Source organism: Somniosus microcephalus, chromosome 3, assembly GCF_052327205.1.
Source record: "Somniosus microcephalus isolate GS21.2 chromosome 3, FLI_Smic_1.0, whole genome shotgun sequence".
Taxonomy (NCBI): Eukaryota; Metazoa; Chordata; class Chondrichthyes; order Squaliformes; family Somniosidae; genus Somniosus; species Somniosus microcephalus.
In genome coordinates this window covers 56,663,706-56,686,525 of record NC_140989.1, presented here as the reverse complement: position 1 = coordinate 56,686,525, position 22,820 = coordinate 56,663,706, and the positions used below count along the sequence as shown (strand labels likewise).

The window sequence follows — 22,820 nt, the reverse complement described above, 5'->3', positions numbered from 1 at the left end:
GAATCCCGGGCCTTGGGATTCCTGGTAGCTGCAGCGAGGCGAGCACAGCTTCGGGGAGCAATCCTTGTGGGCCGGGAGGAGCAGGGGTGCTCCCACCCGCGCCCCCCCCCCCCACCCGCCCATGACGTCACACGTACGCTGTGGAGCTAGTGCAGGCAAACCCGGACTTCCGGGTTTCCCGCGGTCTACCCCCCCCACCCCCCACCCCTGGGGACAGGTCGGAAACTGGAAAATCCAGCTCTGAGAGTCAGTGGCATTGTGTTGTTGAGGGGAGATCAGTTCTATGATGCCCCCTCCTCTCCACAATGACCGTTCTTTTCCCAGAAGAAGCAAAGCAACACAAACTGCAGTGCCACAATCAATACGGTAAAATAATTTTGAACAATATTAACATTTTAACATACACATAAAAGACTACTGAAACAAGATGAGATGCCAGTCTGCCTGTTTATTTTCACGTATATTGCAGTATACTTATGCTGTTCTCAGAATATATATATTTTTTATTTTTGTAAGAAGTTCATGTATTAGTTAGAAATTAAGTAATCACCATGCTCAAGGAATTCTGAGATCACTTCACTATATCTAATCAAATAGATTAAATAGATGCTATTGTCTTTATATCTGTTTCCAAAGGACCTTTCTGACTGACTGACTGAATACAGCTTATTTTAAGGGTTATTTTGTGTTATTTTGATGAACTGACCTGAGTGCTGCATTGTTTTTTTGCTTCAGTGTCCATAGCAAAAAGCTTTTCAATCAGTTCAATCTTGAGTTCATTGTCCAAGGAACTGTTGTAGTCTCCAGGGCTACTTGGCTATAATTGCAACGTAAAGAAACATTTTAAAACGTATTATCCTGATGAATAATCTGCTTCATCCCTTTACTATAGTGCTTCACTAAATGATATCAAGCATTGCTTACATCTGTCTCACAGGTCTGACTCTAAGCCTTTGTTCTGGGCAATGAATGAAGGTACTGTTGTATTTTAGAACTCAGTTTCAAAAACAATGATACAGAGATAATAGTTGGATAGTGCAATTCTAACTAACTTAGAGACTACTGTAGAAATGGATACAAAACGTGAGATAGATTTAATCCCATCAACATTAAAGGAAGTTTGTGATGGTAGACTAGAAAATAATTTACGGTATAAAATCCTCTTAATTTCACAGGATTTTAATCTGTGTGGCTACGGATACTAAAGAAAACTGACTCTGCAAATGTACTGCATAATATAGATTCAACTATCCTGTAAACTAGACTTAACTTTATTTATTTTATTAGATATATAAGGTAATTCACAGGAAAGTTACCAAAAAAAATGTGACACCAAGCCACATAAAGAGATATTGGGACAGGTGACCAAAAGCTTAATCAAAGAAGTAGGGGGAGAAATTCGGTATCGCCCCCTTTGGGGCACTATTATTGGCCGGGCGCAAAGTTTAGCGCCCGGCACTAATTATCGCCTCCGACTGCAAAATTGGCCGCTATCGCCCCTGGAGGTGATTTGAACGCTAATTCAGGTGCTACACACCTCTCTTAAGGCACTAACGTTGAGGAGCGAGGCGCTACCTCAGAGCACTACCGAAGCTCAGGTGATGGTGGTTAGCAATGGAGCACAGACAGACTGGCGCCGGCCAGTTATTTAAGGGGAGGGTCCATCTTGATGGCCAGCCACACCCTGTTCATTGCAGCCTTGAATCTCGGCCTGGAGAGACCTCTAAAGCAATTGAGCGAGTGGATAGGCCCAGGGAAAGAGCTCAGCGCTTCAGCGACCGGGCCTTGGTGGCTCTGGTTGGCGCTGTGGAGCGGCGACAGGCACTGCTCTACCCGCAGAGTGGCAGGAGGCCATTGCCCCGTGAATACAGAAGAGTCTGGAGCGTGGTGGCTCAGCACTTCTCCTCGAGGAGCCTGGTGCCCAGGACCCACACACAATGTCGTAACAAGTTCAACGACCTCACTCGGGTGGTCAGGGTGAGTGGCTGCTTTTCAATACCTCTACATCCCTCCATCTCAACTTCACTCTGTGCCCAGAGGGTTTAAAAACCTCAAATTCCCAACAGTCATCCAAGACCTATGGCCAACTCATAAAACACACACGCTCATTCCACACCTTGCATACATTAAGGGCTATTCAACTATGGGAGACACATCAGGCAAGCACATGGCTGCATACAGTAAGGGCTATTCAGCTATGGGAGGCACATCAGGCAAGCACATGGCTGCATACATTAAGGGCTATTCAACTATGAGAGGCACATCAGGCAAGCACATGGCTGCATACAGTAAGGGCTATTTAACTATGAGAGGCACATCAGGCAAGCACATGGCTGCATATTCACTCAGACGCCATCCTTTTTCTTGCAGGCCAAGCTCTCATAACAGGCGGGAGCAGCAACGCACGGGAGGAGGACCGGCTGACCTACACACCCTCACCGATTTGGAGGCGCGCATGCACAGGATCGTTGCCAGCTAGGTCATAGGTGCCGTGCCCGCTGGAGAGGTCGACCCCCTTGGGGACAGCAATGGTATGTTCATCAGCTTTCTCTCCTCTTTCACTCCACTTGCCCCTCACTACAGCAGTCTTTTACACTTTCAGTCCAACTTACTAACTGTCTCCAGTCCTTGCTCTCTTCCTGCCCCCCGTCCTCATGCTAAAGCAACTCTTGTACCTCCCTGCTTTCAGATAATGAACCCCAGCTGACCAGCCGGTCCCTCAACCAGCCAGTGGCAGCGACGCACCAGACAAGGAGGAAGAGGAAGCCGGAGCCTCACCACCTGCGTCTCCCGAGGGAGCCCATTCCGACACTGGGACCACGCCTTCCCTGGAGGGGAGCAGTGGGGGGTAGGGTCTGATAAGGGCGAAGCTCCTGGACCCAGCAGGCTGCAGCAACACCACGGGGGTAGGGAAGCTCGGGGGCCAGCTCCCTGGAGGGTGAGTAGGCCAGCGAGTCCTGCTGCACAGGACTCAGATGATCGCGGCCATGAATAGCCAGGCCTTGAGCATGCACACTGAGCTCATGGGTGCAATGGCAAAGGTGCCCAAAAGCATGGATGGACTGGCTAGGAGTGTGGAGCAGTCCGCTGCAGCACAGGCCGACGCAATGCAATGGCTTAGTGCTGCAATTCAGTCATTGGCTGGTGCCATCCAGTCTCAGACTGCTCTCATGCAGTCTCAGATTGATGTCACGTAAGCACTGACTGCTGCCATCCTCGCTGGGTCGGCCACATTGCCCCGGGGCTCTCACGGTGCTGCAGCAGGCCAGCAATCTGTGCTCGAGCAGATTGCTCCGGATGCTGAGGTGCTGCCCCGTGGGAGTGCCAGTGTGTCAGTTGAGCAGGAAGGTGCTGTCCTCTCTCAGGATGTCAGCATTCCTGTTCCCACCACTGTCACTTCCCCATTGCTCTTGCCATGGTCTGCAACACAGCCAGCCCAGACTGCTGCCGCCCATGCAGAGTTGGTGCAGTCTGCAGCTGGGCCCTCCAGGCCCAGAGCTGGTCGAGGCCGTCCTTCAAGGGCATCTGCAGTCTCTGGATCTGACATTCAGCAGCCTTCCACCAGCCTTGCTGCAGCCACTGGGGCCCCATTACGGAGGAGCAGTAGAGTGGGAAGGGGGGAAGTGCGCAGGGGATGGAGATCACCCTCGAAGGGCAAACAGTAGGAGGCCTAAATAAATGGTGGGAATGTTTCTGGTAAAGGTCGAGGTTTGTGTGATTACATTTGTTTACTGTTTTGTCGTTTTTCTCCATCTTGTGAGAACGCGTTCTGTTAGTTCATGATTTGTTGTGTTGATTTCTAATTGTTTGTCCTGAATAAATGACACACACACAGTTTGTTAAATACAGTAAAAAAGTTTTTGTATTCAAAATTTACATTTTTGGTGTTTGGAATCATTCCAGCTTTGGCTGGCAATCGGGGGGTGCGGGTTGCTTTCCATGATGTTGTTCTCCATGCCAGAAGCCATCTTCTGAGTAGGGGCCTAGAAGTGGCTTCTTATCAGCCGTTCATGGACGGCCCCTGCACTGGCAACATTGCGCGCCTCCCTCCCACGTTGGTGCTGCTGCTGATCCTCCTCCTCATCCTCCTCCTCATCCTCCTCCTCCTCCTCAGGTGGTGCACCAATCCCTGGTGGCATTGGCTGGGTCCTCAGGATTGCCAGGTTGTGAAGCATGCAGCACACAACTATGAACAGGGAGACTCGCTCAGGAGAGTACTGCCGGGCTCCTCCTGAGTGGTCCAGACAGTGGAACCGTTGCTTCAGCACGCCAATCATCTGCTCATTTAAGTTCCTGGTGGTGCTATGGCTCTCATTATACCGCAGCTCGGCAGGGGTGTTGGGGTTACGGAGTGGTGTCATCAACCAGGTGCAGAGTGGATAAACCTTGTCCCCGAGGAGTCATCCACTTGGGTGATGCAGTGCCTGGAAAAGGTCTGGCACACCAGTCTGGCGCAGGATGAAAACATCATGGCTGCTGCCAGGATAGCGGGCATTGACGGTGAGTATGAGCTGTGTGTGGTCACAGACCAACTGCACATTGAAGGAGTGGTAGCCCTTGCGGTTTTGAAATACCTCTGCATTTTCATGCAGTGCCCGCAATGCCACATGCGTGCAATCAATGGCACCCTGCACCATGGGGAAGCCCGCTATCCTAACAAAGCCACATGCGCGTTCATGCTGTTTGGCCCGGGTCATGGGGAAAGAGATGTATTGGCGTCTCCTTTTATACAGGGCATTTGTCACCTCCCCGATACAACAATGGACAGCGAACTGGGAGATATTGGCGATGTCCCCAGTAGAAGCTTGAAAGGAGTCGCTGGCATAAAAATTCAGAGCCACTGTCACCTTCACTGCCACTGACAGAGATATCCTGGTCCTCAGTAGAGGCTGCAGATCTGGCTGCAGCAGGTGGCAGAGCTCAGTGACCACCTCCTTGCTGAAGCGCAGCCTGCGCAAACACTGTTCCTCAGACAAATGAAGGTATGAGAACTGCTCCCTGAATACCCTCGGAGGGTAAGGTCTCCTGTGCAGAGGCCTGTTGGCCCTCCTCCCTCTGGCCATGTTTGCCACTTTCTCTGCGCCTCTGCTGCCTCCGATTCTGCAGGTGCAGGACAACGCCCCAATTCAGTGCAGCCCCCAGTCTCTTCTAAATCACTGCAATGAAGGTCAAATCAAAATGAACCTGCAAAGTGCTGCTCAGGACCCAAAACTCCTTCACACAGCGTTGAATTTCTCCAGGCGTTTCTCCCTCTCAGAATGCATGGTGCAAAAATTTCACCGACAAGAAAAGGCAGGAAGCGGCCACCTTTAAATAGCGCTCCCCAGCCCCTTCCCGACTGCAAAATGTTCCCCTCTACCTGTCGTTGCTAGCGGCAGGCGGAAAGGCAGGGGACGCGACTCAATATCCGGTCCGGGGTGTTGCATACTCGACTGACGTCATGATCTGCGGGCGCAGGAGATCATGGCAGTAGTGTTTAGCACCGCCACAAAATGTCTGGTCAATTTTGCAAGCGGCGCTAACATTGCCATGCTTGGGCGCTAACTTCCTAGTGCCCCGTTAGTGCCCCCCGGAGGCGCTAACAGGAGGCGCTAAGCAACCAAATTTTTCCCCTGTAGGTTTTAATGAGCATCTGTCTTGAAGGAATAGAGAGGCGGAGAGGTTTAAAGAGGGAATTCCAGAACTTATGGCCTAGGCGGCTGAAGGCACAGCCACCAGGTGGAGTGATGGAAATCAGGGATGCACAATGATGTGCCTCAACAATTCCGAGACTCGATGTTAGCGAAACAAAACAAGGCTTTTATTAATTAGAAAGTAACACGTAAGAGAGAGAGGTATCTTCCTTCTGGAGACTGAGGCCAGACTGAGCTAGCTTACAAAAGGCGCCAGGTATGGGCGGAGCCCTACACACACAGCACATTCCAGCACATTCCAATAAACAATACAATGAGGACTGGGGGAAGGGAAATGACACTGAAACCGACCACAGTCACAGGCAGTGATGAATGGAATATTTCATCACATTCACCGCTTCTATAGATTCAGTCTGTTCGGGGGTTTGATAGTCCTCTGCGACCGACGTGGCTGTTGTGGTGCCGCGGGTGTCGGCTGGGTGTCCCCGGTAGTCTCCTGGGTCTCTGCCGGGGGTGCCGCCAGGGTTGTTGAAGGGGTAGTTGGTGGGGGTGCCATTGGTCGATGTTCTTCCGGGGGTGATGAAAGAGTAGTGGGTGGGTAAGAGTTGCTGTGATCGTTGTTGCTGCTATTGCCGTGGTTGTTGTCGATGCCGGCTGGGGCGACGTCTTTTATGGACACGGTGTCCTCCCTTCCGTCGGCGTGCCGGACATATGCGTATTGGGGGTTGGTGTGGAGTAGGTGTACTGGCTCCACGAGAGGGTCCGTCTTGTGGCCCCTCACATGCCTTCGCATGAGTACCGGACCTGGGGTGGAGAGCCATGACGGCATGGATACGCCTGAGGTGGATTTCCGGGGAAAGACAAACATTCGTTCATGAGGCGTGGCATTAGTGGCCGTACACAATAGCGACCGTATCGAATGGAGCACATCCGAGAGGACTTCCTGCCAGCGGGAGATAGGGAGGCCCTTGGTCCTTAGAGCTAGAGTGACTGCTTTCCATACTGTCCCGTTCTCTTGCTCCACTTGGCCGTTACCCCGGGGGTTGTAGCTGGTGGTACGGCTCATGGCGATCCCCTTGGACAGCATGTACTGGCGTAGCTCTTCACTCATGAAGGACGCCCCCCTATCCGTATGGATGTAGCTCGGCATACCGAACAGGCAGAACAGGCTGTTGAGGCATTTAATGACCGTGGCGCTGGTCATGTCTGGGCAGGGGAAGGCGAATGGGAACCGGGAGTATTCGTCCACAATGTTCAGGAAGTAAACATTGCGGTCGACGGACGGGAGGGGGCCCTTGAAATCTAAGCTGAGCCGCTCAAAGGGCCGTGTAGCTTTGATTAAGTGGGCTCTATCTGGGCGGTAGAACCGAGGCTTGCACTCAGCGCAAGTGCGGCAGTTCCTGGTCAGAGACCGAACTTCCTCAATCGAGTAGGGTAAGTTATGGGACTTTATGAAGTGGAACAGCCGCGTGACCCCTGGGTGGCAGAGGTCGTTGTGGAGGGTCTGTAGCCGATCCCCGGTGGCGCTGGCACACATCCCTCGTGAGAGGGCGTCAGGGGATTCGTTAAGGGCCCCTGGCCGGTAAATGATGTCGTACTCGAAGGTGGAGAGCTCGATCCACCACCTAAGAATCTTATCATTTTTAATCTTCCCCCTCTGTTTATTATTGAACATAAACGCTACCGACCGCTGGTCGGTAAGTAGGCTGAAGCGTTTGCCGGCTAGGTAGTGGCGCCAGTGGCGCACTGCCTCCACGATGGCTTGGGCCTCCTTTTCCACGGAGGAGTGTCTGATCTCGGGCCCTTGGAGGGTCCTCGAGAAGAAAGCTACGGGCCGCCCCGCCTGGTTGAGGGTGGCCGCCAAGGCGAAGTCAGACGCATCACTTTCCACTTGAAATGGAGTGTTCTCGTCCACTGCCTGTAGCGTGGCCCGCTCAATATCCTGCTTAATGCTTTTGAAGGCGGCGTGGGCCTCAGCAGAGAGCGGAAAAGAGGATGCTTGCAAGAGGGGGCGGGCTTTGTCGGAGTAGTTGGGGACCCATTGGGAATAATAAGAAAATAACCCCAGGCACCTTTTCAGGGCTTTGGGAGTGTTGGGCAGGGGCAGCTCCCGTAGGGGGCGCAATCGGTCGGGGTCTGGTCCGATTTCCCCATTCTCCACCACGCTGCCTAGTATGCAGAGGCGCGTGGTGTTGAAAACGCACTTGTCCTCGTTGTAGGTGAGGTTGAGTTTTTGTGCGGTTTCCAGGAACCTCTCGAGGTTCGAGTCGTGATCCTGCTGATTGTGGCCGCAGATGGTGACGTTGTCGAGGTAGGGGAAGGTTGCCTGCAAGTGGTGGTCATCGACCATGCGGTCCATCTCCCTCTGAAAAACCGAGACCCCATTCGTCACCCCAAAGGGGACTCTGAGGAATTGGTAGAGGCGTCCGTTCGCCTCGAAGGCGGTGTACGGGCGGTCCTCTGGTCTGATAGGGAGCTGGTGGTACGCTGACTTGAGGTCGATGGTGGAGAACACCCGGTATTGGGCGATTTGGTTCACCATTTCTGATATGCGGGGTAGCGGGTAGGCGTCTAGTTGGGTGTACCTGTTGATCGTTTGACTATAGTCGATCACCATCCGTTTCTTCTCGCTACCCCTTACCACTACCACTTGGGCGCGCCACGGGCTGTTGCTGCGTTCAATAATGCGCTCTTTCAGGAGCCTGTCTACCTCGGTCGCGATAAACCACCTGTCCTCCCAGCTGTACCTCCTGCTTTTGGTCACTATTGGCCGGCAGTTAGGGGTAAGGTTCGCGAATAGCGAAGGCGGCTTTACCTTCAGGGTAGCCAGACCGCACACTGTGAGGGGCGGCTGGGACCCACCGTACTTGAGCGTGATGCTTTGGTGGTTGCACTGGAAATCCAGGCCCAAGATCACGCTCGCACATAGGTTCTTCATGATTAATACTTTAAAATTATCGTATACAGTTCCGTTAAGGCCCAATTGTACCGTGCAGTAACCCAGAATGGTCGATGTCTGGGTTTTATCAGCCATAGAGATGGTACCCTGAGCAGGGACCACCTTTAGGGAGAGTTGCTGTGCCAGTTCAGGGTGGATAAAACTCTCCGTGCTTCCACTGTCAATTAAACATTTAACCCGGCACCCGTTTACCTCGATGTCCACCATTGATTTGGATAGCGGGTGCGGTCTGGTCTGGTCCACTGTGACCGATGCCACTGTAGGGCCCTGATCGATACAAGATGGCGTCCACGCTGTCTGCTCATAAGATGGCGGACCCCACGAGGTCGGGCAAGATGGCGTCCAAGATGGCCGCTCCCACGGCGCACACGCGGCGGTGGCAGGTTTTCCGGCGGTTGGTTTTCCGGCGGGGTTCCCTCTGCACATCTTCCCGAAGTGCCCCTTCTTACTGCACTTAAAGCAGGTGGTGCCTTTCGCCGGGCACAGGTTTCTGGTGTGTTTTGGCTGCCCGCAGAAGTAGCAGTTGGGTCCCTGACGCGTCGCGGCTGTCGTAGGGCTTCTGGGGGGAGAGCAGGGCCCCGCCGGTGTCGGGCTGCCGGGCGGGGAAGATGCCTTCCAAGATGGCGGCGCCCTCGGTGCACACGTGGCGGCGTGGACGGCGCGGGCTGAAGAGTAGGCGTCCGAGTTTCTCTGGGCCACATCCAGGGATCGCGCGGTGTCCGCAGCCTGTTTCAGGTCCAACCCCGTTTTTTCCAGCAGTCTTTGCCGGATGTAAGTGGAGCTGAGGCCTGTGATAAAGGCATCGCGAACAAGCTCGTCAGTGTACACTGCGGCTTTTACATCTCGGCACTTGCAGTCTTTGCCAAGCATTTTCAGGGTGCTTAGGAACTCCTCCACCGATTCCCCAGGTCGCTGTGCGCGAGTAGCGAGCAGATGCCTAGCATACACCTCATTCGTAGGCTGCTGGTAATGCGCCTTTAAGATGTCGCAGGCGGCCAGGTACGTATCGGCGTCTTGGATGAGGGGGTAAACCCGGTGGCTTACCCAATTCCGCAGAATTCCGAGTCTCATCCTCGCAGCGTCCGTAGCGTCTTTGACGGCTGCGGAATTGTCCAGGAAGAATTCCATACACTCAAACCAGTGTCCGAAGCGTGCTGATGCGTCCGGAGCATGTTGATCCAAATCCAAACGTTCGGGTTTCAGGAGTTGATCCATAGTGTTGAAAAATAAGTTAATAAAATTGATGTGCCTCAATAATTCCGAGACTCGATGTTAGCGAAACAAAACAAGGCTTTTATTAACTTAGAAAGTAACACGTAAGAGAGAGAGGTATCTTCCTTCTGGAGACTGAGGCCAGACTGAGCTAGCTTACAAAAGGGGCCAGGTATGGGCGGAGCCCTACACACACAGCACATTCCAGCACATTCCAATAAACAATACAATGAGGACTGGGGGAAGGGAAATGACACTGAAACCGACCACAGTCACAGGCAGTGATGAATGGAATATTTCATCACACACAAGAGGCAAGAATTGGTGGAGTGCAGAGATCGTGGAGGGTTGTAGAGCTGGAGGAAGTTACAAAGATAGAGAGTGGCGAGGCCATGGAGGGATTTGAACACACTGATGAGAATTTTAAATTTGAGGCATTGCCAGACTGAGAGCCATCTGTAGGTCAGCGAGCCCAGGGGTGATGGATGAGCAGGACTTTGGTACGAGTTAGGATACGGGCAGCAGAGTTTTGGATGAGCTGAAGTTTACAGAGGTGGGTGGTCGGCCAAGAGAGCATTGGAATAGTCAAATTTGGAGGTAATCAAGACATGGTTGAGGGCTTCAGCAGCCAACTGGTGAGAATAGGGCTGGAGACTGGCGATATTAGAGGTAGAAGTAGGCGGTCTTGGTGATGGAGAGGATATGGGCCTGCTAACCTTTGTTTTCATTCCGAGTACGTAACTTACTCAATCTCGTTACCATTCCCCTATCTTTTGAGGGCAAAATTTAGCAGTTCTGCAAATTTGGATTATCTTCAATTTATATTTTAAACTAAGCAATGGGTGATGCCGTGAAGGAAATATCTGTTAAAGTTAAGCTACGTTTATTCAGTTGATGTAATCTTTTGGGGTACTGACAGCCGCTTATTTTAAAAGTTGCATTTTTTTCTTTTATATAACATCTACAAAAGTTACTTTTTGAAAAATTGCTCATGACTATTACAAGGTAGAAATGAGAATTGGAGAGCACTTTCTTTCTTTGTACTCTTAGAATTTACTAATTTTTTTTAGCAACAGCTTACATTTATATTGTACTTTTAATTTAGAGAAGCAGGGCACTTCAAAGAGAAGAATGAAGGATACTGAGCGTATTTAGGACAGTTAGGAGAGCTAGCCAAAAGCTTGGTTGAAGAGATGTGTTTTGAGATGTCTTTATAAAGATGGTAACGGGAGAGGGAGTCGGTTTAAAGAGTGAGGCAAGGGAGGGTGGGTGGGTGGGTGGGGGGTGTACAGAAGACCAGAGTTAGAGGGCGGGTAGAATGTGGGAGGGGATTCAGAGCCAGCGAGTGGGGCAAGAAAATGGAGGGATCTGTAGATGAAGGCAAGGACTTTAAGTTCAATCCTTTGGGGGTAGGAACCAGTGCAGGTCAGTGAGGATAGGGTTGATGGGCAAGCTGGACTTAGCACAAGACAGGATGCAAGGAGAGTTTTGGATGACTTGAAGTTTGTCGAAGGTGGAGGTCGGGAGGGCTTTGGACAAATCGCCTGTAGAGCCGATGATGCTGTGGATGTGACTTTTAGGGGAAGTGGGGGTAAAGTAGAGGCGGAAGAGGGCATTGTTTCAACCAATCTTTTGTTACCTCTCTTAACTCTATTACTACGGCGTGGTGTCCATTCCTTCAATTTATTTATTTTCTCTTCCTCTTCCCACTTCCCCTTGTGGCATGTTCTATACTAAAGATTTTATGTCAATGTAAGTTACTGCTGCTGCTCTAAAATTCAGAGACAGTGGAGGGGAATTTTAACTCCAAAAAAAGGGAGGGTTGGGGTCGGGCAGGAGGCTAAAGAGTTAAAAATCTGAATCCTGAGCCCAACCTACCCACTGCCAGTTTTAATGGAGGCGGGATGGCGGGGAGCAACCAACCCGCTCCCAGGAGGCGGGTTGGCAGTTTAAATATTATAATGAGACTCCGTGCCTCATGGTGATCCACCATTTTAAATTTAACTGTGGGCGGGTGAGTTTCCTAGGCCTTACGGGACACGCCAGCTAAAGGAAGATGAGGACTGCTGGATCCAGGAAGTAAGTGCCTTTCCACTTACCTGCTGGATCCAGTGTTCCTGCCTTGCCAACCCCCTGCGATCGGACAACCCTCCCCCGGCCCTTCCGATCGCCCCTTGACCTCCCCCCCCCCATAATGAGGCATCCGATCCCACCCCTCTGGCCTTCGATCCTCGGCTTCTGGCCCCCTCCCCCCCAGCCTTCCGATCTCTCCTCCGGCCTCTGATTCCCCCCTCTAGCCTTCTGACCTCCCCCTCTGGCCCCCGATCCCCCTACCTGATCCCTCCTCTCTGTGGCTTGGTGCTAAACAGCGATTCTAAATGCTAATTTAAATTCTAAATTTGGCAGGGCCTGCGGGATACCCGTTCTCCCGGCTTTCCCGACCGTTTTCCAGCACCCCCCCCCCCCACACCCCAACCCCGGCTCCTACCCACCTCCAAATTAAAATTCCAGGCAGTAATTTGGTCTGGTCACTTACTGAAGAGCAAGAGGTGCTGCTGCATGTGCGCGGAGTGGAATTGCCAGATGGGACCTGCGGAACGGTAAATGGGTGCAGATCCAGTGATGATTGTTTCCTGATCTTGGCGGGAGCTTTCACGTTTGGTTTTGCAACTTCCATCGGCCACAGCTTGCTTGATGGCATAATAGCCTTATTGTAAGGAGGGGCTTCCTCAAACTGCTGGTTTCCTAGTAAAGATGACAAAGAACAGTACATTTGTTGAAATTGTTGGTCTGCTATATCCTCACATTTTGATCCAGTTATGCACTACTAAGCATAAAATGAAACTAATTTGCCAGCTTGACAGGATATGGGCAAATTGGCACCCAAATATGGTTTTATGATGAGTCATTTCTATTGCACCCAAGAAAATGCTTACTGTTCTGGAATATAGGCTCAACTACACCTTCTGCTCAATTTGCATTATCTACCAGTGCCCAATCCAGTGTATTTTTTTCTTTATATTTCCTTTTTAAGTTTCCCCCTCACAATGCCCGATTCCCAAACTGTACCCAGGTATCTGCCAATGATACTCAAAAAAGCATGAGAGTGGCCTGAGTTATTTTCCCTCACTTTTTTCTATCCCTGCATGGAAGCACCTCTTCTCTACTTGGTTGCCTCACTCAGAGAGCACAACAGAGATTGGGAGCTACCTGTAGTACGTACTCCAATGTACAGGAAACTCTTGTTTAAACGGCACCTAAGAATTCTCTAATAACCGGCAAAATTCATACTGCGAAAACAACACCTCAATAACCAGAAATGTTGCAGAGTCCGAGTCTCCCGCGGTGGCCGAGTTAGTCAGTGGGGGTAGTTCTCCAAACTGCCACTACTCGGCTTCTTGGTGCTGTCGGAAGTCTCTTCCGATCCTAACACCTCAATAACCGGAAATGTTGCCGAGTCCAAGTCCGAGTCCATTTAACACAACATTCTGTAGGTGAGTACCCAATTATACTGCAGATTTCTTGATTTTTTTTATTTTTGTTTGTTAAAAATAGTCTCGGTAGATATACCTCTCCGTTATCCGGAATTTTTAATCAACCGGCACCATCCCGGTCCCGTCGGTTCTGGATACGAAAGAGTTTCCTGTACAATACTTCACTGAGCACATATATCTTTTTTTAAATTGGGGGGGGGGGAGTAAAAGTCAAATATTTATTTAATAAAATATGGCTTAGATACCATTAACATTTAAATAAATCACAATGTTATATAGTTTTAAATTCTAACAGTTTACAACAGTTAGTAACTGCATACCATTGATACCAAAGTCAAGTAAAATGATGGAATCTCCAGGTGTAGGAGCAAGTTGTGCTAATTCTTCAGGTTCTTCTTTCAGTTTACTGAACAGCAGATTATCATCATCTGGCATTGGAGCTCCATTGATGTGTCTCCCATTCATATTTCTCACAGCCTGGCAAGGCTTGAACAGAGATTCTGTCTGGTCCATGGAGAACACAATATTGTTCTCCTCAATCTCACTGAAAATGCAAAACAAATCGATTTCAGATAGGTTTTTAACTGTACTGTAGAATGAAAGAGAAGAAAGAATTTGCATTTATTTAACATCTCATCACATCCTCAGGACATCCCAAAGCACTTTATCATCAATAGATTACTTTTGAAGTGTAGTCACTGTTGTGTTGACAATCACTGTAGCCAGTTTGGCACACAGCAAATTAATGAATGACAAAATAATCTGTTTTTGGTTGGTCGCGGGATGAATGTTGGCCTGGATACCGGGAGATCTCCTTGCGCATGTTTAAATTGTGCCATGGGATTTTTATGTCCTCCTGAGCAAGCAGACAGCTGCAGTTTCATGTCTCATCCAAAAGACAACACTTATCAGTATTGCACTGAGTTGTCATCCAGCATTATATGCTCAGGTCAGAAGACCCACGCCTTCTGAGAGTGTTACCAACTGAGCCAAGCTAACAGTCATTGCAATAGCCCAATTCTACATAAATATTAATCATTTACAACAATGCACGTTGAATTTGCTCTGGTCATCAATGGTAAGCATGATATTTGCTGGTGATCATATTCTGAAGCTATTTCTGAATGTAGTGTTTTATGAATTACTGGTCTTGTAATTTTAATATTTTTCAGAGATCCTTATTGCATTTATTTCATTCACAGTTATGACTTTTTTGGTGAAAAAATGAAGATAATAATTGCAAACCTTAGACAGCCTGAATTTAGTTTATCCAAACCTAATTATAGCTTTATTGCTATTGGTATTGGAGTGAAAGAATACATGGTAAACATGCAATTGAAATATAGTCTGATAATCTCTACAATAGAATTGAATGTTCATTGAGCACCTTGGTTGCATTTACCTGACTTCCTCTCCTGCTCTGTATATTAATTACAGGTGAGTAATAACTGTTTTAAATTTATGTGAAGAATTTTGTTCTGTTTTTAATCAGCTTTGGTGTTGGCAACGTCTGTCAGTGTGCTTCTTTTCCTTGATGCAGAATGATCACACAAGAAGACAATGACTGACGTCCCACTGCTGCTCTGAGAGCAGCTGACTTCCCACGAGAGTTGTCGTGGTCCATGTTGGTACCAACGACATAGATAGGACAAGGAAGGAAGTTCTGCTGAGGGAGTTTGAGCAGCTAGGGGCCAAATTAAAAAGCAGAACCACAAGGGTAATAATCTCTGGATTATTACCTGAGCCACGAGCGAATTTGGCTAGGACAAATAAAATTAGAGAGCTAAATGCGTGGCTCAAAGACTGGTGTGGGAGAAATGGGTTTTGCTTCATGGGACACTGGCACCAGTACTGGGGCAGGAGGGAGCTGTTCCGTTGGGACGGGCTTCACTTGGCCAGTGCTGGGACTAGAGTCCTGGTGGATCATATAACTAGGGCTGTAGAGAGGGCTTTAAACTAACTAGTGGGGGGGAGGTTCCTAGAGAGCAAATAATAAAAATGACAACAGAGAAGGTCATAGACTTAGGTAGCAGTGGGGAAATTAAAAACCAGAGCGTGTCAGGAAGGGGCAGAAGGTATGGAGTAAAAGGTAAAGTAATAAAAAGGGCAAAAGCAGGAACTAAGTGTCACAAAACATCTTTGAAAGTTCTCTATCTGAATGCACGTAGCATTCGTAACAAAATAGACGAGTTAATGGCACAAATAACTACATATGGGTATGATCTTGTGGCCATTACAGAAACATGGCTGCAGGGTGACAATGCCTGGGAATTAAACATACCAGGTTATTTAACGATCAGGAAGGACAGGCAGGAAGGAAGGGGAGGTGGGGTGGCTATGTTAATAAAGGAAGGAATCACTAATACAGAGAAATTATATTGGGTCAAAAGATCAGGATAATGAAACAGTTTGGGTGGAGGTAAGGAATAATAAGGGGAAAAAAACACTAGTGGGCGTAGTCTATAGGCCTCCGAACAGTGGCAACTCTGTTGGACGGAGTATCAATCAGGAAATAGTTGAGGCTTGTAATAAGGGAACATCTATAATTATGGGGGATTTTAACTATCATATTAATTGGACAAATCAAATTGGACAGGGCTGCCTTGAGGATGAGTTCATTGAGTGTATTAGGGATGGGTTTCTTGAGCAGTATGTAACTGAACTGACCAGGGGGCAAGCAACCTTAGATCTGGTCCTGTGTAACGAGACAGGATTAATTTAAAATGTCCTAGTAAAGGATCCCCTTGGAATGAGTGACCATAACATGGTTGAATTCCATATTCAATTAGAGGGTGAGCAGGTTGGATCTCAAACAAGCGTGCTAAGCTTGAATAAAGGAGACTATGAAGGTATGAGAGCGGAATTGAGTAGAGTGGATTGGGAAAATAGATTAAAGGGTAAGACGATACATGATCAGTGGTGTAAATTTAAGGAGTTATTTTACAACTTCCAAAAAATATATATTCCACTGAGAAGAAAAGGGTGTAAAAGAAAAGACAGCCATCCGTGGCTAAGTAAAGAAATTAAGGATAGTATTCGACTAAAAACAAGGGCATATAAGGTAGCCAAATCTAGTGGGAGGATAGAGGATTGGGAAAACTTTAAAAGACAGCAAAAAATAACAAAAAGATTGATTAAGGGAAGATAGATTATGAAAGTAAATTAGCAAAAAATATAAAAACAGATAGTAAGAGTTTTTATAGTTATCTAAAAAGAAAAAGGGTGGCTAAAGTAAATGTTGGTCCCTTAGAGGATGAGACCGGGAAATTAATGGTGGGAAATATGGAGATGGCAAAAACACTGAATGAATATTTTATATCAGTCTTTACAATAGAAGACACTAAGAATATCCCAACACTGGACAAACAGGGGGCTAAAGGGGGGGAGGAGCTAAACACGATCAAAATCACTAAGGAAGTGGTACTCGGTAAAATAATGGGACTCAAGGCGAATAAATCACCTGGACCTGATGGCTTACATCCTAGGGTCTTGAGGGAAGTGGCGGTAGGGATTGTGGATGCATTGGTAATAATTTTCCAAAACTCCCTGGACTCGGCAAAGGTCCCGGCAGACTGGAAAACTGCTAATGTAACACCCTTATTTAAAAAGGTCAGTAGACAGAAGGCTGGAAACTATAGACCGGTTAGCCTAACATCTGTGGTAGGTAAAATTTTGGAGTCCATTATTAAGGAGACAGTAACAGGACATTTGGATAATCATAATTTAATAGGACAAAGTCAGCATGGTTTTATGAAGGGGAAGTCATGTTTGACAAATTTGCGGGAGTTCTTTGAGGAAGTAACATATAGGGTGGATAAAGGGGAACCACTGGACGTAGTGTATTTAGACTTCCAAAAGGCATTTGACAAGGTGCCACACAGAAGATTATTGCTTAAGATAAAAAATCACGGGATTGGGGGTAATATTCTGGCATGGATAGAGGATTGGCTATCTAACAGAAGGCAGAGAGTTGGGATAAATGGTTCATTCTCAGACTGGCAATCAGTAACTAGTGGTGTTCCGCAGGGGTCAGTGCTGGGTCCCCAACTCTTTACAATCTATATTAACGATTTGGAGGAGGGGACCGAGTGTAACATATTAAAGTTTGCAGATGATACTAAGATGGGAGGGAAAGTAGTGAGTGAGGAGGACATAAAAAACCTGCAAGGGGACATAGACAGGCTAAGTAAGTGGGCAGAGATTTGGCAGATGGAATACAATACTGGAAAGTGTGAGGTTATGCACTTTGGCAGGAAAAATCGTAGAGCAAGTTATTATCTTAATGGCAAGAAACTGGAAAGTACTGAAGTACAAAGGGATCTGGGGGTCCTGGTGCACGAAACTCAAAAGGTTAGTATGCAGGTGCAGCAAGTGATTAAGAAGGCCAATGGAATGTTGGCTTTCATTGCTAGGGGGATAGAATATAAAAATAGGGAGGTATTGCTTCAGTTGTACAAGGTATTGGTGAGACCGCACCTGGAATACTGCGTACAGTTTTGGTGTCCATACTTAAGAAAGGACATCCTTGCTCTCGAGTCAGTACAAAGAAGGTTCACTCGGTTAATCCCGGGGATGAGGGGATGGACATATGAGGAGAGGTTGAGTAGATTGGGACTCTACTCATTGGAGTTCAGAAGAATGAGAGGCGATCTTATTGAAACATATAAGATTGTGAAGGGGTTGGATCGGGTGGATGCAGGGAAGATGTTCCCGATGATGGGTGAAACTAGAACTAGGGGGCATAGTCTTAGAATAAGGGGCTGCTCTTTCAAAACTGAGATGAGGAGGAACTACTTCACTCAGAGGGTGGTAGGTCCATGGAATATGCTGCCCCAAAAAGCTGTAGAAGCTACATCATTACATAAATTTAAAACAGAAATAGACAGTTTCCTAGAAGTAAAGGGAATAAAGGGTTACGGGGAGCGGGCAGGAATTTGGACATGAGTCTAGGTTCGGATCGGTCATGGCCCAGGGGCTGTGTAGCCTGATCCTGCTCCTATTTCGTGTGTCTAATTCTGTTAGATGCAGGAGATGGTTCTGTGATAGTGGATTGGCAGTTAGGATCAGATCAGCCATGATCTTATTGAATGGCGGAGCAGGCTCGAGGGGCCGATTGGCCTACTCCTGCTCCTATTTCTTATGTTCTTATGTTCTTAATATCCAATCTCTATTGTAAACTATTTATCTTCTGCTTTAGAAATAATTGGTCATTCCATTTACAATAGATTGTGTAATAGCATTTTTAATAAAGGTAGGTGCGGGCTTAAGGCTAAAAGCTCCTGCTTATTAGTTGGGATTGGCAAAATGATTTATAGCAAGAGACTTGCTCATCCCCTCAAAATGCTTTTCTTCCTGGCCTCAACAGATTCACTGAATAGTTGATTTAGCAGGGATGTGTATAAATAAAATAGTCTCAATGGGCCAGTAATTCCGGTCCCAACGCGTGAGTACGGACAGGGTACTCACGCGTGGGCCCATTGGAAGTGCCGGATTTCAGCATGCGCGGGAAACCGGCATTTCCTCCAAGGGGTTCAGAGGTCCAACGCGTGCGCGCAGGACTCTACGCGCACGCGTTGAACTTCCTTCTTTTTGACAGGTTTGCCCGTGTGTAAGGGCCTCAACTTTTTAGAAGTGTAAAAAGGAGATGTAAGGACTTGATTCTTTAAGGTAAGTGGTCTATTATTTAAAATTATAAAAAAATTTCCACAGCTGTATTGTTTTTAAGGACTTTACAGTAAGGTAAGTTTATTTTTAGACCCGATTTCTTAAAAAATTATTTTTTCAAAAATTTGATTAATTGTTTAAAATAGTTTTTTTAAGTCATTTTTAGTTCATTTAATTAGTGGGATGTTTTAAAAAAATGTATTTAAAGTTTAAGTAGTGTTTTGGGCGCCCGTAGTTTTCATGAGTTTGACAGTTCTTACTATCAAACTCATGAATGAAGTTTTCCCTCCCCTGATTGGCTGCCCAGTGCTCACCTGATCCCAGCCGGCACATCGCACTAACTACGCCGCTGGATCAGGCAAGCACAGCGCGCTGACAGCTGAACCGGGCCAGTGACAGGAATTCCAAGCAGGCCAAGGCTTCAGCTGTCGGCGCGCCGGGTAAGTGCACATCGGGGGCTTGCACGCGCCCGAACCTAATTTCTGGGCCATTACCATTTCTACTAAAACCTTCACTTGAGTGCATCTGAAGACCTTAGTTTTCTTTTTGTCTCTACATACATCGAAATCCAAATTCACACAGCAAAATTATTTTCATTGTTTCTTCTAATGTATAGTTATAGCCCCTTCCATTGTACTGGAACACAGTCACTTTTAAATATTAGCACCACATCTGTGTTCAATAGCTGTTAAATATACATACTGGCTTTCAGCACTCTGAGAGATTCAAACTGTAGTCAGTGAATATGCAGGTGCAACAAGGAGTCATTCTGTATTTTTTATTTTTAAATATTTTGATTGATTTTAATGCAAAAACGGCTGGGGTAAGTTCCTGTTATATCCTGTCATTTTTGTTTCAATTGCTTGTTGTCTTTCCTTCAAGAATCTTTTTGTAAATTCCTTCTACAAAAATATACTTTACCACCAGGCCTGCAGAAGGCCCATTACCACCTTCTCAGGAAACTTGGGCTGGGCAATAGATGCGTTTTCACTTGATTGAATTTTTTGAGGAGGTAACAAGGAGGGTAGAGCGTTTGATGTAGTGTATATGGACTTTAGCAAGGCTTTTGATAAGGTTCCACATGGCAGACTGGTCACGAAGTTAAAAGCCCATGGGATCCAGGGTAAAGTGTCAAGTTGGATTCAAAACTGGCTCAAAGACAGGAAGCAGAGGGTAATGGTTGATGGGTGTTTTTGTGACTGGAAGGCTGCTTCCAGTGGGGTTCCGCGGGGCTCAGTACTAGGTCCCTTGCTTTTTGTGGTATATATCAACGATCTTGACTTGAATATAGGGGGTATGATTAAGAAGTTTGCAGATGATACTAAAATCAGCTGTGTGGTTGATACTGAAGAAGGAAGCTGTAGACTGCAGGAAGATATCAATAAATTGGTCAGGTGGGCAGAACAGTGGCAAATGGAATTCAATCCGGAGAAGTGTGAGGTAATGCATTTGGGGAAGGCTAACAAGGAAAGGGAATACACATTAAATGGTAGGACACTGAGTAGTGTAGAGGAACAAAGGGACCTTGGAGTGCATGTGCACAGATCCCTGAAGGTAGCAGGCCAAGTGGATAAGGTGGTTAAGAAGGCATATGGAATGCTTGCCTTTATTAGCCGTGGCATAGAATACAAGAGCAGGGGGGTTATGCTTCAACTGTATAAAACACTAGTTAGGCCTCAGCTAGAGTACTGCGTGCAGTTCTGGTCACCACATTACAGGAAATATGTGATTGCACTAGAGAGGGTACAGAGGAGATTTACAATGATGTTGCTGGGAGTAGAAAATCTTAGCTATGAGGAAAGACTGGATAGGCTGGATCTGTTTTCCTTGGAACAGAGGAGGCTGAGGGGAGACCTTATTGAGGCATATAAAATTATGAGGGACATAGATAAAGTAGATAGAAAGGACCTATTTCCCTTAGCAGGGGGGTCAAAAACCAGGGGGCACAGATTTAAAGTAATTGGGGGAAGGTTTAGAGGGGATTTGAGAGGAAAGTTCTTCACCCAGAGGGTTGTGGGGGCTTGGAACTCATTGCCTGAAAGGGTGGTAGAGGCAGGAACCCTAACCACACTTAAAAAGTACTTGGATGTGCACTTGGGATGCTCTAACTTGCAGGGCTACGGACCAAGAGCTGGGAAGTGGGATTAGGCTGGATAGCTCTTTGTTGGCCAGTGCGGACACGATGGGCCGAAATGGCCTCCTTCCGTGCTGTGACTTTCTATGATTCACCAATGTCACCAACATCCCGAGAACAATAGAAAACTCAGATATCAAAATAGGATCATTTTTGGACAGAAATCCTGTGCTTAGTTTCCTGGCTCTGAAATCAATTGTGTAATACTGCAGACATACCTCAGTACATAGTTGACACAGACAATGCACTGTGGCTGAGAGTTACGGCTGTTGTAGATGACTGTCCCTTGGGTTTCAACCCACACATATCCACCACGTTTTGCAAGCATCCGGTACTGGCCAGTAACTGCTTGACCTTTTGTGCACACTTTTAAAACAAAAATACAAAAAAAGAAAAGACCTCGCTCCAGTTAATAACAATTTGTTTTAGTGTCTATCAGACAGTACTGATTATATTGCTATAAACAAACCATGTGTTGCATTTCATCTTCTATGCTGCTTATTATATATGATCCTTTGGTTATGTACCATTGACAATAGCAATACTATACACTGTACCCAAGAAATTTTGTATTCGATTTTTTGTTTGTGCTCTGAATAGAAATGTATACACTTCACTGTGTTGTTAGATTTATACATGTTCTTGTTAAAACATATATTCCAGCTTCTTACAGAAATTAAAAACACTTAAAAGATTAAAAAAGCTAGAAAAATTATACTCAGCATTTATGAATGATATGTTTTCTCTTATTTTCCCTGTACTTAAGTCAGATCACAAAAGTACTGCTGTATTTCTGAACCTGTTACTTTGTAGTCTAAACTGTACTTTGATCCAATATAAGTTTTGGTAGCCTGCTTTAATCTGGTAGTTATCATTGTGTTTTGAAAGGATAATTGCATTGGTCACAATCAATAAAATCTCAATGTGTGCCATGCTCCAGTTACTTGTTTTCCAGAAGGCCTTGTTATTGCCGTAATCTTGTTTTAAACAGCACACAATGTCACCAGAAGAATACCTGCCAATCTGATAGGCCAGTGATTACGCAAGTACTGCCATGTGGAAGCTAAACTACACTGCTGATCACTCTGTTCGCCCTCTACTGACCTACAAAACAGCTGCTTATGGGGATCTTACATTAGACACAAAGGATGCAGAACGAACAGAATTTGTCAACTTCAGAGAATAGAATGTCTTTCTTTTGTCATCACTGAAACTTCAAAGATTTGCCACTATTATGATTGAAGATACAGTAAAAGCTTTGTATGACAGAAAATGAAATTAGGTATCAAAGGGGGAAGTGTATAGTTAAAAGAAACAGAGGGTTTGAGATTACAGTCATTGGGTGTTAGTTGAAGAATTTGGATCCTGAATGGTGACAACCAATGTTCCCTTTAATTTTTTTGAGTGCGCAGCTCCTGCGCGGCCCATTCAAAATACCACACATATGCGTTTTTTTCTCATTTAAAAGCTGATGAGCTGGCTGCGCAGCTGCTTCAGAGTGCTGCACAGCCGTGCAGCTTAAAGGGAACATTGGTGACGACTGAATGAATTAAAGCTTTAAAAATGAATTATATCCATCATATAAGGTTTAAAATTCATTCCATACTAATTTATATAATTTATAGTGCTGTTTTCCCATTTTTCACTCTCTTCACTTGTACATTAATGTTCTACAACCCCCTCCCTCAATCATTATTATTCATCCAAGAAGACAGGAAAGTTAG

At 46.8% G+C, this 22,820-nt stretch overlaps 1 protein-coding gene across 2 annotated transcripts in view; it reads right to left on the bottom strand.

The window, feature by feature from the left end:
* Positions 1–22,820, bottom strand: part of epas1b (endothelial PAS domain protein 1b) — a 213,959-nt gene that overhangs the window by 30,109 nt on the left and 161,030 nt on the right. For both annotated transcript variants that reach the window (XM_085980527.1, XM_085980526.1), the window contains exons 8-11: positions 21,315–21,462; positions 13,619–13,842; positions 12,341–12,549; positions 707–817 (exon numbers count right to left, since the gene is read on the bottom strand). In XM_085980527.1, the coding sequence (XP_085836653.1) occupies positions 707–817; positions 12,341–12,549; positions 13,619–13,842; positions 21,315–21,462 (692 nt within the window). The remainder of the gene's footprint in view (positions 1–706; positions 818–12,340; positions 12,550–13,618; positions 13,843–21,314; positions 21,463–22,820) is intronic.